At 38.8% G+C, this 17471-nt stretch overlaps 1 protein-coding gene across 1 annotated transcript in view; it reads right to left on the bottom strand.

Annotated features, from left to right (window-relative positions):
- Positions 1 to 4420: 4420 nt before the first annotated feature.
- PIK3CA (phosphatidylinositol-4,5-bisphosphate 3-kinase catalytic subunit alpha) overlaps positions 4421 to 17471 on the bottom strand; it is a 139485-nt gene continuing 126434 nt past the window's right edge. The window contains exon 21 of the mRNA XM_089675538.1: positions 4421 to 16097. Coding sequence (XP_089531664.1) covers positions 15827 to 16097 — 271 coding nt within the window. The 3' untranslated portion in view covers positions 4421 to 15826. The remainder of the gene's footprint in view (positions 16098 to 17471) is intronic.

Raw genomic sequence — 17471 nt, 5'->3', positions numbered from 1 at the left:
GCAGGCAGAGGGTCGTACGTTTTCCTGCAAAATGTCTTGATAAACTCTGGAATTCATTTTCCCATCAATGACAACAATCCGTCCAGACCCTGAGGCAGCAAAGCAGCCCCAAACCATGATGCTCCCTCCGCCATGTTTTACAGTGGGGGTGAGGTTTTGATGTTGGTGTGCTGTGCCTTTTTTTCTCCACACATAGTGTTGTGTGTTCTTCCCAAACAACTCAATCTTGGTTTCATCTGTCCACAGTATATTTTGCCAGTAGTGCTGTGGAACATCCAGGTGCTCTTTTGCAAACTTCAAACGTGCTGCAATATTCTTTTTGGATAGCAATGGCTTCCTCCGTGGTGTCCTTCCATGTACTCCATTCTTGTTTAATGTTTTCAAACAAAACTTCAACAAAAATGTTAGCATGTGCCAGAGATTTCTGTAGGTCTTTAGCTGACACTCTGGGATTCTTCTTTACCTCATGCAGCATTCTGCGCTGTGCTCTTGCAGTCATTTTTACAGGACGACCACGCCTAGGGAGAGTAGCAACAGTGCTAAACTTTCTCCATTTGTAGACAGTCTTCCTTACCGTGGACACATGAACATCAAGGCTTTTGGAGATACTTCTGTAACCCTTTCCAGCTTCATGCAAGTCAACAATTCTTGATCGTAGGTCTTCTGAGAGCTCTTTTCTGCGAGGCATGGTTCACATCAGACAGTGCTTCTTGAAACAAGTAAACCCAAAACAGGTGTGTGTTTTTTAAGGGCAGGACAGCTCTCAGCAACACATCCAATATCATCACACTGATTGGAGTCAAGGTTGGCTCACTCCTGGCTCCAATTAGCTCTGGGAGAAGTCATTAAGCTAGGGCCTCACATACTTTTTCCTCCCTGCACTGTGAATGTTTACATGTTATGTGCAATTAAACCATGGCAACATTTAATGTTTGTGTAGTATTATGTTCAGCAGACTGTGTTCTTCTATTGTTGTGACTTAGATGACGTTCAGAGCACATTTTATGCCCAATTCATGCAAAACTCCATGTAATCCCAAGGGGTTCACATACTTTTTCTTGCAACTGTATGCCAAACCTTTTCAACTCTTTAAAAATTGATGATGTTCTACATTAATAAAAGTGGATTTGTTGCTAATAAACGCTTGACTGTAGAAAAAGTCCAGGTTTCATCTGTCTTGGTGGCTATACTCCTGAAGGGGTCTTAAGGGACTGGGTTCCATAGGGATGCATCACAGCACTGGACCTGTATAGCGCCTTGCGTCTAACTACACGTTTCAAAAGGCAAAGCCGAGGCAAGCTTCCCCCAACGCTCCTTCTTAACTGTGATATGTTAAGATGAGGGGATCCTGGGAAGAACAATATCATATGGCCATCTGCCATACTGCATCTAAGGGGGGGGGGGGGATAACAAATATTTGTGCTGGTGATGAGAATATTTGTGCTAGAAGGGGAGAAGGATTAGTGGTAGGAGTGGGGATATTAGGAGTAGGGGATTTGTGCTACAGAAGGGATTTGGGAGGAGGGGGGATTTCAGCAGGAAGGGGGGGGGGGGTTTATACTGGGAGGAGGGGGAATTCTTTTATTGGGGGGGGGGGTTTGCCATCACACATCCTAGTGGAGCTCAGTTTAACATGTTCGCTTTGAGCAACAGATGACCTTGTCCTGGAACTTTTTTCACCTCTCCATTGCAACTTAAAACTCATATTAATAAACCAAATACCCTCCTAAATAGGTGGGTGTTGCTGGACTATTTATCTAGACAGGCTGGAATTTCTTTTCTATTTGGAGTTGCTTTGGATTGCCTTTGTGTGTATGGATGTGCCCTCTAGATATTGGCTGCAGTGACCTAAATTACTAACAAGTAGGAGAGCACTCAACTGTCAAATATGTGCACATTAACATAAGCCACACTAAACCAGAAAAGAGAAACCTAGATAAGAGGGTTACATGGTTGCCCAATCCTAGGTATAGGAAAAAATATTCCTCAGTTAACTAATGTGAAGGGGGAATCTCAAATAACAAAATCAGCATGTTTTGCTACCAAATTGGGGCAAACACTAAATATGCTATTGTGTTCCCTACTAAATCATCCTTACCTGCATCAGCAAGGTTTCCCAACACTGTCTTTTTACTTATGTTTTATGCTCTGGCCATTCTACATTCAGTATCTCAGTCTAGCAGTTTAAGTCTGTTGTATTATCCGCTTTGAATTTGGTTCTTGTTTTTTGTGCCGTATGTAGCTCTTTTTTTTTCTTTAGGTACACTTCCTCATCTTAACAATTTAGTTATGTGTTTAGGTGTCATCTTAGTAGAGTTCACAAGCCTAATCTCCTTTCCCAGAAAGGATACCTGCAAAGGCTTTGCAAAAGGATGCGACAGCAAGGTAGAGCTGGAAATTCTGGTATAGATATTTTGCTTAACAAGCCAGTATATGATAGAACTATACAACAGCCATGCAAAACTGAAATATATTGTTAGAATTTAGCTCTTAAGTTGCCTTGTGTATATTGGCTTAGTGGTTAGCACTTCTTCCTTGCAGCACTAAGGTCCAACCAAGACACTGCCTGCATAGCGTTTGCATAGTCTCATGGGTTTCCTCTTGTACTCCAAAGACACGCTGGTAGGTTAATTGGTTGCTGTCCAAACTGGTTCGATGTGTATATAAGGTAGGGACAGATGTGAATGTACAATCTAAAAAGTGCTCTGTAAACTGTGGTCACTATATACAGTCTCTCACAGAAGTGAGTCCACCCCTCACATTTTTGTAAATATTTTATTATATCTTTTCATGTGACAACACTGAAGAAATTACACTTCGCTATAATGTAAAGTAGTGAGTGTACAGCTTGTATAACAGTGGAAATTTGCTGTCCCCTCAAAATAACTCAACACAGCCATTAATGTCTAAACCCCTGGCAACAACAGTGAGTACACCCCTAAGTGGAAATGTCCAAATTGGGCCCAATTAGCCATTTTCCCTCCCCCGGTGTCATGTGACTCAGTGTTACAAAGTCTCAGGTGTGAATGGGGAGCAGGTGTGTTAAATTTGGCGTTATCGCTCTCACACTGGTCACTGGAAGTTCAGCATGGCACCACATGGCAAAGAACTCTCTTGAGGATCTGAAAAAAAGAATTGTTGCTCTACATAAAGATGGCCTAGGCTATAAGAAGATTGTCAAGACCCTGAAACTGAGCTGCAGCATGGTGGCCAAGACCATGCAGCGGTTTAACAGGACAGGTTCCACTCAGAACAGGCCTCGCCATGGTCGACCAAAGAAGTTGAGTGCACGTGCTCAGCGTCATATCCAGAGGTTGTCTTTGGGAAATAGATGTACGAGTGCTGCCAGCATTGCTGCAGAGGTTGGAGCGGTGGGAGGTCAGCATGTCAGTGCTCAGACCATATATCACACACTGCATCAAATTGATCTGCATGGCTGTCATCCCAGAAGGAAGCCTCTTCTAAAGATGATGCACAAGAAAGCCCACAGTTTGCTGACAAGCAGACTAAGGACATGGATTACTGGAACCATGTCCTGTGGTCTGATGACACCAAGATAAACTTATTTGGTTCATATGGTGTTAAGCATGTGTGGCGGAAACCAGGTGAGGAGTACAAAGACAAGTGTGTCTTGCCTACAGTCAAGCATGGTGGTGGGAGTGTCATGGTCTGGGGCTGCACGAGTGCTGCCAGCACTGCGGAACTACAGTTCATTGATGGAACCATGAATGCCAACATGTACTGACACATACTGAAGCAGACCATGATCCCCTCCCTTCGGAGACTGGGCTGCAGGGCAGTATTCCAACATGATAACAACCCCAAACACACCTCCAAGATGCTAAAGAAGCTGGGGGTAAAAGGTGATGGACTGGCCAAGCATGTCTCCAGACCTAAACCCTATTGAGCATCTGTGGGGCATCCTCAATCGGAAGGTGGAAGAGAACAAGGTCTTTAACATACACCAGCTCCGTGATGTCATCATGGAAAAGTGGAAGAGGACTCCAGTTACAACCTGTGAAGCTCTGGTGAACTCCATACCCAAGAGGGTTAAGGCAGTGCTGGTAAATAATGGTGGCCACACAAAATATTGACACTTTGGGCCTAATTTGGACATTTTCACTTAGGGGTGTACTCACTTTTGTTGCCAGCAGTTTAGACATTAATGGCTGTATGTTGAGTTATTTTGATCGAACAGCAAATTTACAATGTTATACAAGCTGTTCACTCACTACTTTACATTGTAGCAAAGTGTCATTTCTTCAGTGTTGTCACATGAAATGATAGAATAAAATATTTACAAAAATATGAGGGGTGCACTCACTTCTGTGAGATACTGTCTAATCACCTGTAACTAATAAAATATGTAGTATCCCTTTACAAATAGAAAACACATTTAGAAGCAAAACAAGAAGAAAGGTTTAAAATGCATAATCCTTTATTCAGGTTTTGGAACCTGGTAACTAATATAGACATAATATACATTATAAATGAAGAAGTATAGCCATGATAGCTAATGTAACAAAATGATACAGGAAGTTTCTTCAATATTTACGGTAAATGACCAGCTTATTTCCAGTCAATTAAATCTCCATAAGAAACATTAAATAAACAAAACATGGGAGTAAAACAGGTTTAACAACAAATTCCTAAACGAAGATATTCATAACAACTGAACATAAGAGGTGAACCTGGGATTGCAAGAATTAAAATTGACTTGTGTCGATGTTGAACTTGCCTAACCAGCAGTATTTTGGCAACAGGAAACATATCAAAAAGCAATAGGACATAAAATGATATCTAAAAGGCTCACTCAAACACAGCAATGGATTCCTATCTACAAGTCATACCAGCGTTAACTTACTGAAAATATAAATGATAAAGTTACAAGAACTAGATTTTGTGTAGTTAAACAACATGTTTAATCTGGTCATATATTAGTAAGTAGTATGCATTAGGAACATCATGCAAAAACAAACAGAAAAAATTAACCAATGGAAAAAAGAATCTACTTAAGGCAATTTGATTTATGTTTTGCTCTTGAAAGACATCAGGCCAAAAATAAAACAAATGTGAAGACTTTTAGGGAGCAAAGTCTAGCATATTTGAAAAGGTAAAGAGTAATGTTTGCAATGCAGCAACACTGTCACAGCTACTAAATCATACTTCACCATTGCAGCTGTTCTTTACGAATGAAAACTAAAATCTGACTTGTTTCAATGAGCTTTGCCTTGTCTTGTTATTTAAATCAGCACACAATTGGCCACCTATATGGTTATGGCGAGCGGCTTTCATATTATGACATTAAATATTAAGGTTGTACAACTGACTAGTTGTAGTTGCTAAACTGACTTTTAGTGTCACTTCTATCCTATAAACTAGGCATTTAGCAGCAAATTAGAACTAAGTGCTATGCATTGATAAAAAAATAAATCCTCGGACAACTTAAAAAGTAGGAAGTAGTAGCTTGGCTCTTCTGGCTTTTGAAGTTAGAATTGTGAATAACAAGGTAAAAAAAAAGAAATTGATCTACAAATCTAGCAAGGCAGCTCACATTTTGGCCAATAAAACCTAAACGACAGGTTACCATAATGTACAACAGTAATAACTATCGCATATCCTTGCATTCCTATAACTGTACAGTGACAGACAGTCAATAATACTTTGTGAAGTTGGGTGCAGTCCATGGCAATATAATAGATATTCTAAACTCCTGTCATTTTGTTAGAACACATTTTCTTAACACTATACCTACATTCACTGGCCACTATATTAGGTACACCTTGCTAGTACCAAGGAAATATCCCCCACACAATTACACTACCACCACCAGCCTAAACCATTGATACAGGATGGATAGATGCTTTCTATGTTATCTACGCCAAATTCTTACCCTACCATCTGAATGGCACAGCAACCAGTCAGCCTATTCTCCTTGGACATCAACAAGGCATTTTTGTTCATACAACTGCCAGTCACTAGATATGTTCTCTTTTTCAGACCATTCTCTGTAAGCTCTAGAGATGGTTGTGCATGAAAATCCCAGTGAATCAGCTTTTTGAAATACCAGCCCATCTGGTACCAACAACCAGGACATGTTCAAAATCACTTAAATTCCATTTCTTCCCCATTCTGAAACTAGGTTTGAACTTCAGAAAGTCGTCTTCAGCACATCTACATGCCTAAATGCATGTTGCTGCTATGTGATTGGCTGATCAGCAATTTGTGTTACCAAGCAATTGAACAAGTGTACCTAATAAAGTGGGCGGTGAGTGTATTTCATACATATACATTTTAATGTATATTAAAATTTTAACCTGAAATATGCATATTTGTATCCATGAGGTTTATTTCTCTGATGAAACCTGTAACTCAGATTTACTGGCCATATATCCAGTGAGCTATAAAAAACATCTTTATTTTTATCCTTCATGTCATTTAAAATCAACTATATCCAATTTTTTTCTCTTTTGTTTGACAAAATAGGGAGAGTTTAAAACCCCTTCTGGGATCGTTTACTAGACAGGAAATGAATGAAAATCTGCACCAGGAAAGCAGACCATACAAATCTGAGGTTCTAGCATTCCCCTACCTAAGCAAAAAAAGTTGACATTTCTGTCTGGTTACCATGAAAGAAGTTTTCCCTCACTTCTTATACTTGGGAACAACCATTTGTATCAGACAGGAGTGAAGCAATCTCACCAACAGAGAGCATTAAAACGCGATAGGAGTTCTATTCCTTCACTGCTCCAAAACTAAAGAAAAAAAGTTTAGCCTATAGATACACTTTTAAGTAGTAATATTAAATTGATACTTAAAAGTTAAAAAGGGCAAGAATTTAAAATACTGGAGTTTATTTCCTAAAGTTGTAGAGTGCAAAATCGGGCTCCTTTCTGCATAGAAACCAATCAGCTTCCATGTTTTATTGCCAAAGCTTAATTGAACAAGCTGAGGTTAGAAGCTAATTGGTCTCTAGGCAGAAGTGAGCCTAATTTTGCACTCTGCATATGTAATAAATAAACCCCATAGAGTTGACACTGCATTTAGTCTATAGGAAAGTCATCATAATATATACATAATAAAGCAGTCCCAAAAGCTTTTTGGTACTATCAGCATTCAAGATTGCATTAACCTTATTGACACTTCAAAATGTCAGGAGTGTAAATGTAAGCTCCAAGGAGCAGGGCCCTCCTATCCCTCTTGTATTGAACTGCATTGTTGCTGTATTGCCTCCCTTTATATTGTAAAGCACTGAGCAAACTGTTGGTGCTATATAAATCCTGTATAATAATAAAAATATAATTAAATTGCTATAACCAAAAGATTCACAGCTTAAAATTGGGCCCAGCCCAAGAGTAAAATGGAAACTGCGTCCAGAGAAAAGAGTCAGCAATTCTTCAGTGAATGAACAGGTATGCAAAATAATCTTTTATATGGCTCTCAGTATATCAGTACCATGAAGGTAAGAATGAATGTCAGTGAGCTGAATTTTACAGTAAATATTTTTTTATCTATGGATGTACGCATTTTATTAACAGAAACCCTTTAAAATCAAATATAGCACACTTTATTATTTGACACATTAGAAAAGAACTAGCACATACTGGTAATAACAGTATATTCACTTGCTAAAAATCAGACTACACATTAATGGAAAAGACAATCCAAAAATGAAGAAAACCTGTAATGAGAGAAATAAAGAGCCTGCCACCTAATGAAAATTATAGCTGCCAAGAGGTCTCTGGATTCAGTGCCCATAGAAAGTCAAACCATCAGATCTATGTACTTGTCCCTGGTCAGTAACTCAAAAGAACTGAAGGAATTATATCAGCATGATAGCCAGGCAACTAGCCTTTTTATGAGAAGACAGCAATGGCAGCTTATACATATTTTAGAACAAGCTCTCTTTTTTGTAATGGGTCTAGCATCTATCAACTCATGGAGTCCAGTAGATAGACATCTCTCACAAGTGTTGCCTCCACAAACATACGGAAGGGAGCAAGAAAGTCTGCTCCAGAATTTTAGTAGAAAAAAAAAATTAGGCAAAGAAGCACAAAAGAGACTCTGTCTATTGGGCATACTAGGTATGTGCAGGCAGGATACCACAGAAGGCTCCAAGATATGAAAGAAGCCAGCAAGCTACTCAACCTGCCAACATACCACCTGAACTAAAATATTGTTTTAAACACAATATTAATAGAATAACCAGAACATTTTTAAAAAGTATCTTTTGCATGGTAATTGATAAAACAAAATTACCAGAGGCTATTTCAGAGGTGTCCACTACAAAGAAGCCAAAGAAATATTCATTTTAGTAACAGTAAACCAGTATATTTGAAAGTCAATTTCTATTGCAATGTAATCAAGCTAATGAAAATTATTTTTGAGTGGTTGCTGTGGTTAGTGTCACTCTGTACATTATTTTGTGTTAACAAAAAAGGACCACAGTGTTTTGTCAAAAGAATCAATGTTTCAGAGGAATTGCTATTTTCCTGTAGTTGTAATTACTAAAGATTTCTTCTAATGGAACATTATTTGTTCAATGTTTTAGAGAATTGTGGCTTAACATAAAAAAAACATCAGTATAAAAAATACTATTGATGATCTATCCATCACAAAAACGAAGAAAAACTCCACAGACAGGTGCACATAATGGAGTTTTATAAAAGATAGCACACTGTCCACTCTGCAACCCCCTCCCCATCTCCCAAAGTACCAGTACAACACATTAGGTAATTACCACTCTGATGGTTTCTAAATCCACATCACTATCCTACACACAGAAACCGAACAAGCCTTCATGTCATGCGTTTAGAAACCATCAGTGGTGACAATCTGAATCTTTCTCCACATCTCATCAGAATTAGCAGATGCATTAATTCCTTATACTTCCACTGTAGATATATAGCTATGAGGTTGTAAGTGCAAGACTCCCTGGGCATATCGAGTGCACTGAGATTTTTACTTCAGGTCCACTTAAACCATTGACATGGAACATGTGTCAACTCATGCTCCATGTCAAATTTTGGCTATGCCTTTTTTGTCCTGCTAACAGCAAGGGATCCAGATTCAACACATCAGGTACACAGACAGCAATAATTGCTTGTTCACACTATGTGAGCTGACCTGCATTTTTTTTGAACTGGATAAAGGAAAGCCACTGCTAGGGCACAAGAAAACAATTGTTTTCTATATGTCCCCATAACTCCACAATGCTGATGTCATGTGCAATGCAGTGCAGAAAAATGCAGCAGGTCTGGACAGTTCTGCTCAGACATGTCACTACATGACATTTCAAATAAAGAAGAAAAAAAAAAGAAAAAGCAATCAAACATTGTGGTGTGCTGAAAAGTATATCATACAATTGATTTACTGTTAGGGCCAGCGTGAACCTAGCCTAAAACCTACCTTTTATACACTCAAACATTTTGGCAGGAATTCCACTTTAATACAACAAATGCTCATTTAAAAATAAAGTTTATTTTACAAAGAAAATATATTCACAATTGAAAGCACACATTGCAAGACTTGCTTTCATAAGGCCTTGCTTACACAGGTGGCATACATAAGTATACGCCTGTGGCTGGCTGTGTGTACCAGCACGAGCATGCACAGGTGTTCGATGCATCCCTGTGTAGGCAGTCCCACAGCGGTCAAATTGGACACACAAGCTGCACGGAAAGAGCTGCTACTCCCAATGTCACATCTGTGCTGCTGCATGGCCCCATACACGTGCTGCGTTCCAATTGACATGAATAGGACTGCCTGCATGGGGATGCACAGGAACACCTGTGCAACCCTGTGTGGGTAAACACGGCCCTCCACAGGCGTGTGGTTATGTACACCCTGTGTGAACAAGGCCTAAGAGTAAATAAAACTATTCATTAGGGTATGGGTAGTTATTGTCTCAAACTTTCTGAAAACCAGCCAGACAAGGAATATCTGTCAGGTTCCATAGACTGAGAGATGAAAACAACAACGGGTCCACCAAGCTCCTACTGCTAGATTGAAAAGAGTCATAGGGGCTTCCATTTAAGTGGTAACTCCACTAAACTGCATTCAGAAAAAAAAAAAACCCAAAACTGAAGAATGAACCAGATTCTATGCCCCCTTTTCACTGGCTCAGAGAACCAAACTCAGCAATTCTGTATCCAGTCATATTTAAATGCACTCTGACTAGTCAACAGATGACAGACTTGTGTGGTTCTGACAATTAGTGCAAACAGTGGGAAATACCGGACGTAAGGACAAAGATGTGCTCAATACACTGGTGGTTACACAAAACCTGGACCTAGAGGTGATAGTTAACGGCATTCACCTCACTCCTGCTACGTGAACATTTAGTGTATATGTCCTGTATAATGCTACATATTTATATAGTTTTCTAGGTAATAAAAAAAAAAAAAAAAGAAAAAAAGGGTGGTGTTGGTGATTAAGCCACAAAAACCTAAAATCCTCACGTCAATTACCATCCTATGCTTTCGTAACTACATAATAAACCACATAAAATACAATTTTCACAATGCAAAAAGTTCATGTTTTTAGGGCTAGATGAGTGTAAAAAAAAAAAGTTTTGCAACAAGTTTAAGAATTACATTTTAAATTAAAATAGAACTATTTTTATTTGCTACAGGAGTAATGTGCTTTGTGCAACTTTAAAAAGTGCACTAAAAAAGGAGCAAAGGGGTTGCACATGCCCTTGTTATGTACACACAACAATAACAATACATACATACTATAGTCCGTGTTTTTATTTAATCTGTAAAAGAGTAATGAAAATGACTATATACATCAAATGAGAAGAGCAACAGTCCTTATGAATGGCAAACTATTGCCAAAAAGCACCTTACCTTCACATTCCATAAATCAGAATTCAAGTCTTTTAAACACTGCATACAGCATCTGTTCTAGAGGCTAATAAGTTACTGGAAATTAACTGAAAACATGAAAATTGAGGATTAAGCACCCCTTTTTTCTTATATTCATTTTCATTTTAAATATCCTGTATTCTTGTATTTTGTTGGCTGGAAATTTATTTCTGACATATGAGGTATTTATTTTAGATCCCATGTGCAGGATTCCCTTGTGTACATTGCCCGATTTGAAATTTAATTTTTTTCTACCTTTATCTCTAAACCCCCCCCCCCCCCATTACAAGGATATTGCCCTTGCTGGCATTTGGGTCAGTTTCTTTGAACAGTGGAGTGGCATTTGGCGAGGTCTCAGTTATAAAGTCAAGTAATGTTAGACCCTATGAACAAAAATAGGTGGCGTTAACATTAAACTAGGGGGCAGAGCAGGGAATAGCTGGTAACCTGTGGCCTTTGCCCTTATGTAGTGTAGTCAAATGCAAAAAGAAATTCAGATGCACGGCAATCTGAATTGGGTTTAAAGCCACAACTTTCCCTCCCAATCCCACACTGCAAAAGTTAAGTGCTTGTTAAGTCTAGGGGCTTACAGAAGGGGCGGTATTATTTACTTATTTCTTCGCTCCAGCAGGCTCCCTTGATCTGTGCGATCAGTCTATGGCAGCCACTTCTGTAAGCTACCTCCCAGATTCAGTCTCACTCCTGCCTCCACCATATAGAATACAGGAACCTGCTAGAGCAGAGAGTCAGGTAATAATAATTCGGCCTCTTCTGCAATCATGTAGACTTAATGAAAAGTAACCATTGCAGTGCGGGATGCCTACTGCAAGAGATTTTTTTTGCTGTGCCCAGAGTTGGGCTTTAAAACAGATCTATAAACAAGCTGTTTAATACACATTTTTTTTACCTGCCAAAAATAAAATTAAATTCTGCTTATTCACTCTTGCAATTCTTTCACCACTACCACACAGCAAAGCTATACATTTTTCTTCACTGCAGGTAAAACAGTGCAGCTTACTTGTGGGCCCAGCCTATGAATGGATACATTCTGATTAGATCATCCCTGTGCTCTATCCCTCTATCAGCAAGCTCTTTGTGTTAGACTGACAACATTGGACAATACAGCAGAGAAAGACTGGATTCAGCTGCTGCCCCTCCCCATGTCCCAATCTGTCCTAGAGCATTACAGCAGGCCAATATAAATACAGACCAAAGTACTATTTAAAAAGGGAAATGTATAGTGCATCTTTATTTAATGAAGACTTTACCTTAAAGAAAATGTTCATATTTGTGTATTAGAATTTAATTTGATAGATTTTCAGATTAGCCACTAGTGGGTACTTTGAGTGGCTCCGTGGCATTTAAATGGTCCCAAGTGTGTGACAGTACAAGTGTGAGGTTTGTTGTTGGGAGAACAGTCTTTAAAGACAAGGCCTAGATATAGGAGGAGGAGGAGAGTGGAGAAGAGTAAACCATTATTCCTGAAAATAAACATAGGGATATATCTAATCTGCATGCAGTATAGGCATTAGTCAGTTCTGCAAGGAACATTTTTGCCATTGAAAGCATAAATCAGAATGGCTACAGCCAAGGCTCATATTAAATAATGGGCTGTAATGATGAAATTGTGTTCATTTTGGAAAATTGAACCGGTAAACATGATTTTTCTGGTAGATGTATTCAAGAAGTGATTAGCTGCCAGAGATTACATTTGGTAACCAACACCATTTCAAGTTTATTCACCTCAATTATATGAACACTGACTAGACTACAATATTCCTGCACTTCTGCACCAGTGGTCCCAAATTGTGGCCTGCAGGCCAGAAGTGGCCCTTTGGTTGCCTTTTTTCAGCCCTTGAGGGGACATTCTATCCACTGACACCAATGATGGGGCATGATCCCTCCCACGGACATGAATGATGGGGCAATATTCCTCCCACTTAAATTAAGGACTGGACATTGTTTACTCCCACTGGCAACAGGGCATTTGCAGATACCACTGGACAGAGTTTGCTCCCCTAAAACCTTAAGGCCAGTTAACTGCATGTAGAGCAGGGGTCTCCAAACTTTCGGTTTTACACAGAATGAAAAGGCATGGCTCACTCAACTTAGTCTTTGTATATTTAATGAGATAGACTGGCATGTTTTTGGCCGTGTTCTTCATATGTTATCGAGCAATTTCCACCAGATACAGAAAATGATCCCAGATTATTTTATTTACTAAACATGAAGTGACAAGCATTGATCTTGGCTGTACAAAAACAAAAAAACAGCCACCTTAAAGAAACAAAACCAAACTGGACTTTTTCTATCATTTAATGTACTTTTAAGTTCTATGTAGGTTCAGAGATTGCTTTATGAAACATTTCTATAGACTTTACATCTAGCAAATGTTTTGGTTCATAATTGGCATACCTAACTTAATATATACTTAATTTAGTAATGATTATGTAGGCAAATATAAATATCACTGAATTATAAATTTAAAGTGCTCCTGTCAGGTGCATACACAACTACCCACCAATTCATAGCAGGTATCCTCTAGTGTCTTAACCTAGCAGCTATGCAAGCTCCAAAGGATCTTGTTTACATTTTCTGAAAGCTAGAATTTACATAAAAAGCAAGGTTGCATCCTTAGCTTCCCACCTGGCAATGCTTGGCCTGTAAATAAGTTGTCAGAACACTGAACTTTGGGATGTAGAGTCAACATGCGCATTTGCTCCACACTTAGGAGTCTGAGAGGCAGAGATCATGAAATGAGAAGACACCTGAAAATCACTGGTGGTATTGGAGGGTGTCTGATATTTATGAATGCCTCTAGATGAGAAATTTGAATTATGGCATTTTATTTCATCCCCAGAAGGAAGCCGTGTTTTGTTTTGACGGACTTCTGTTTACTTGAGAACTGCATCCCTTCCCAATAAAAGTCTATAGGAATTCCAAAGAAGCTGAAGGTGGACACCTGCAATCAATGCTGAATGATGTCAGAAATGTCACAAACCGATGTAAAGAACATGCTGTATTTGCCCTTGAAAGTTCATGGACACTGGGCTAAACAATTTTGGAAGGTCACATCAGCTGTTCAGTATTTAGCAGCAACATTTTAATATAAGGCCAGGTAATAGTAAGGTAGTTTAAAAAACAATATTCCTTCAAACAGCTTACGACTATTAACTTTGTGACTTCCCATGAAACAATGCATATCTTTAAATTGTTCACAAATAGGGAATCATTAATCACTATTTATGTAAGCAACAAAGAAAGGACAAACAATGATTACTTCATGCACATCTTCAGAAGTACATCTGCGGAGTGGCTTCTATTTCCTAAAGACTTGTATCCTTTTAAGGAGCCCTCAAGCTGCTGCAATAAATTAAGGTAAACAGTAGCAGTCTCCATAGAATGATCTTACTTACAAGTTAGCCAGTCAAGAGACAAAATGCAGTAAGGGGCTACTGAACAGAAAACAAATCTGTACTAACAAGCTCCATGTCAGTATTGTAGACGGTTTGTAAAAGGTCAGTTGCAAGTATAAACTAGATTGTGACAGAGCTTTTTGGTGTGTAATGCATACTGTAACAGGTTTTAGTGGTCACAAATCTTCAAAGAAAGCTTTTAAAATGACTCAGCAGGATTATTTGTGGAAACTAATGAAATACAAGCTTAACACAGTGAGATTTAAAAAGAGTGAGAACTAGAACTTGACAAAATATTGCATCTGTGCTTTTCATCATCCCATCAGGAAAATGTAGCAGGGTATTACACAGAATAAAAAAGGAATCTGTCAATTTATTAAAGCATGAATGAATGAATGTATGTATCAGTGTGCAAAAAAACTGCATACATATATAAACTCTTGTACACACATGTGCAAGCATCAAAAGACAAAAAAATAACAAAAACCCTAAATGTTTAACATCAGGTACTATACAAAAACAAAATAAAAATAAATCATGCAGACACTATAAAGTGAATGCAGATTACACTTAAAACAACATCCTAAACAGAAACTAAAATAGGGGTTAGATGTCAGGTACATTTTGTAACATAAAACAAAATTCCTTACCATAGCCTAGGAAGACTATAAAAATAAGATATTCTTTCAATAAGAGCAACATTCTTCAGTGCAATAAGCAGTTAACTTAAAACAATCCTAGTTCCATCTGGTCTCTTATAAAGTAGTAGAGAGGAAAAAAAAAGCACAAATGTACAATGAAACATTTAAGAAATGAAGAGTGTTGTGGTCATTCTAATACACACTTACTGAGTGACTTCTTTTAAACTTCAGGAAAGTTTAAGATTATTTTCTCAGCAATCCAATGGTGCAACTTTAAAAAAAAAAAAAAAAAATATTATATATATATATATATATATATATATATATATATATATATCTATCTATCTATCTATCTCTCAATGGGACCCTCCATTTCACAAAACAAATGGTATCTCAGGAAGGAAAAGAAAATGGACACCTGTTAAAAGTATATATGGTTGCATTACAATTGAACAATACTGAGAGGCATTAAGGAAGGAAGTTCCTTTTAGTCTGGTTTCTAGTGTATTACTGCACCAAAATTCAAAAGTCAGCATTCCAAAACACACATGGGAATCACAAAAATATTTCTCTATGCCAAACTTCTGTTTGTATCAAATAGACCATGACCATATACATTGGGCACTAAATTGCAAGGTAAGAGGATAGCCTCCTGTTTGACCTTAAGGCAAAACATCTGAAATCCAGACTGTAGCTTTTGAAATGTTTTCCTTTAGTGTTGTTGTAGACCCTGTTAGTGTTAATGGTTCTGGCGCAATCACATAGCTGCTGTTGTAATAATAATGCTTTCTGTGGCTTGTGCAATTCCCATGCAGCTGGTCTTTGCTGCCTGTCCGTAATAACAGTGCAGTGAGGACCCACAATGTGGGTGGCAAGTTACAGCCTGCTTCAGGCTTGCTGCTCAGTTCAAAGCACGCTGCTTTATTGTGTGGAAGATCCAGTCTACTTTTGTTGTCCATCCACCATGATGGGCATCATTCATCTGTTTCATGAAATATTCCAAAGCTTCCTGTTCTGATTTTTCCAAGGCTAGAGTCTTTCTGATATAGGCTATGTCGTCAAAAGACTGCAGTTCAGGCATTCCAGAGCCAAGCATCATGGAAAATAAGTTGATAAAAAGATTGGCATGCTGACGTATTGCCAAGTAAGCTTTGTAACACATCTCTTGAAACCTAGGAGACAGGTGACAGAGTGAAAATAAAATAAACCATTGATATGACATTATGTGTGACATGTTTCTAGCCCTCAGATTTTCAGAAGAATTTTGACTTGCCTGTAAATCCCATATCTTGGAGAACAGTACAGGACATAGGCAACTTATTAATTCACCATGGATTATAGGCTCGCACCTTCAGGTGACTGGACACTGGCAAGCTTTTTGCAGACATGCCACCCTGGAGCGCCTCCCCTATAACCTCACCCCATTCCAGGCCCAGGACACTCCAACAGATCTGGTGGAGAGAGCTTGTAACATCGCTAGAAGAGGCATTAGTTTTTTTTAGTGAAAGCTCCATTAATCAAATTCCTTATGCACCAAGCAATGGTGGATTCAGAAGCAGGGTGCCCCTTACAAGGTCCCGCGGAAATGAACAAGGAATCTGTTTAACAGAAGCAGAAGCTTTTTGGTACATTCTAATGGCTATGACTACTTCCAGGCAATTCAGAAAGAAAGTTCTTTTGAATGCTTAGGTGCAGGGCACAGGGATAGCAGATCAATGTCCTAATTGAGATGAGCGCTCAAACCACCTTTGAAACAAAAGATGGTCTTTGACATAATACAACCTTGTCACTGTGACGTATGCAAAAGGTTCTTTACAGTAAAAGGCTACCAATTCAGAAATATATCTGACAGATGTTATAGCAACCAAAAAGACTACTTTGCTGACAATCTCCAAGAGACTATCCCCGATGAGTTAAAAAGACCGGTTCTGCAAGGCAGAGAACCAAATTAAGGTCCCAAGGAAGCAATAGATGCAGTAAAAGGGGCTGAACACGAGAAACACCTTGGATAAAAGGATTTTGCAAAGCAATAGGAAACCAAAAAGCATAGATAAGGTTGACCCTCTTAGGGTGCCAACAGCAAAATTCTAGTCAATAGACAATACGCCTGCCAATTGTCTACTCCTGCGATGTGGACTGCAGAAAATTGCTGGGAAATTAGTTTCTGTCCATGAGATTACTTGGTTCATTTCCCTAAAGGCAGCCAGATTCCTTAGGCTGATATATACCATTGTGGTGGCACTGCACATGAAGTGGGTGTACCTTTAGAAGGGGATTCCGGTGTTGGTCTGATGACCTGACAGCTCTGAGCTCCAAAATGCTGATGGGGAGTTTGGTCTTTGACCACGTTCCCTGAACTGTCAAAGATTGGAAGACTTCTCTCAAGCCTGACTGACTTGCGTCAGTTTCCACTTGTTAAGAGTTGCAGTGTTGGTCCACCTGGAGAAGGACTTTCTTGCTTGGGTTGTTAGAAGCAGGGAAAATACCAGGGAAATAACCGACTTTTGTAATGCTGACAGAATGTTTAGTTGGAGAGCTCTTGAATG

This window comes from Staurois parvus, unplaced genomic scaffold, assembly GCF_062004578.1.
Source record: "Staurois parvus isolate SC_StPar_1 unplaced genomic scaffold, SC_StPar_1.0 ptg000155l, whole genome shotgun sequence".
Lineage (NCBI taxonomy): Eukaryota > Metazoa > Chordata > Amphibia > Anura > Ranidae > Staurois > Staurois parvus.
This window is presented reverse-complemented; position numbering and strand designations above follow the sequence as displayed.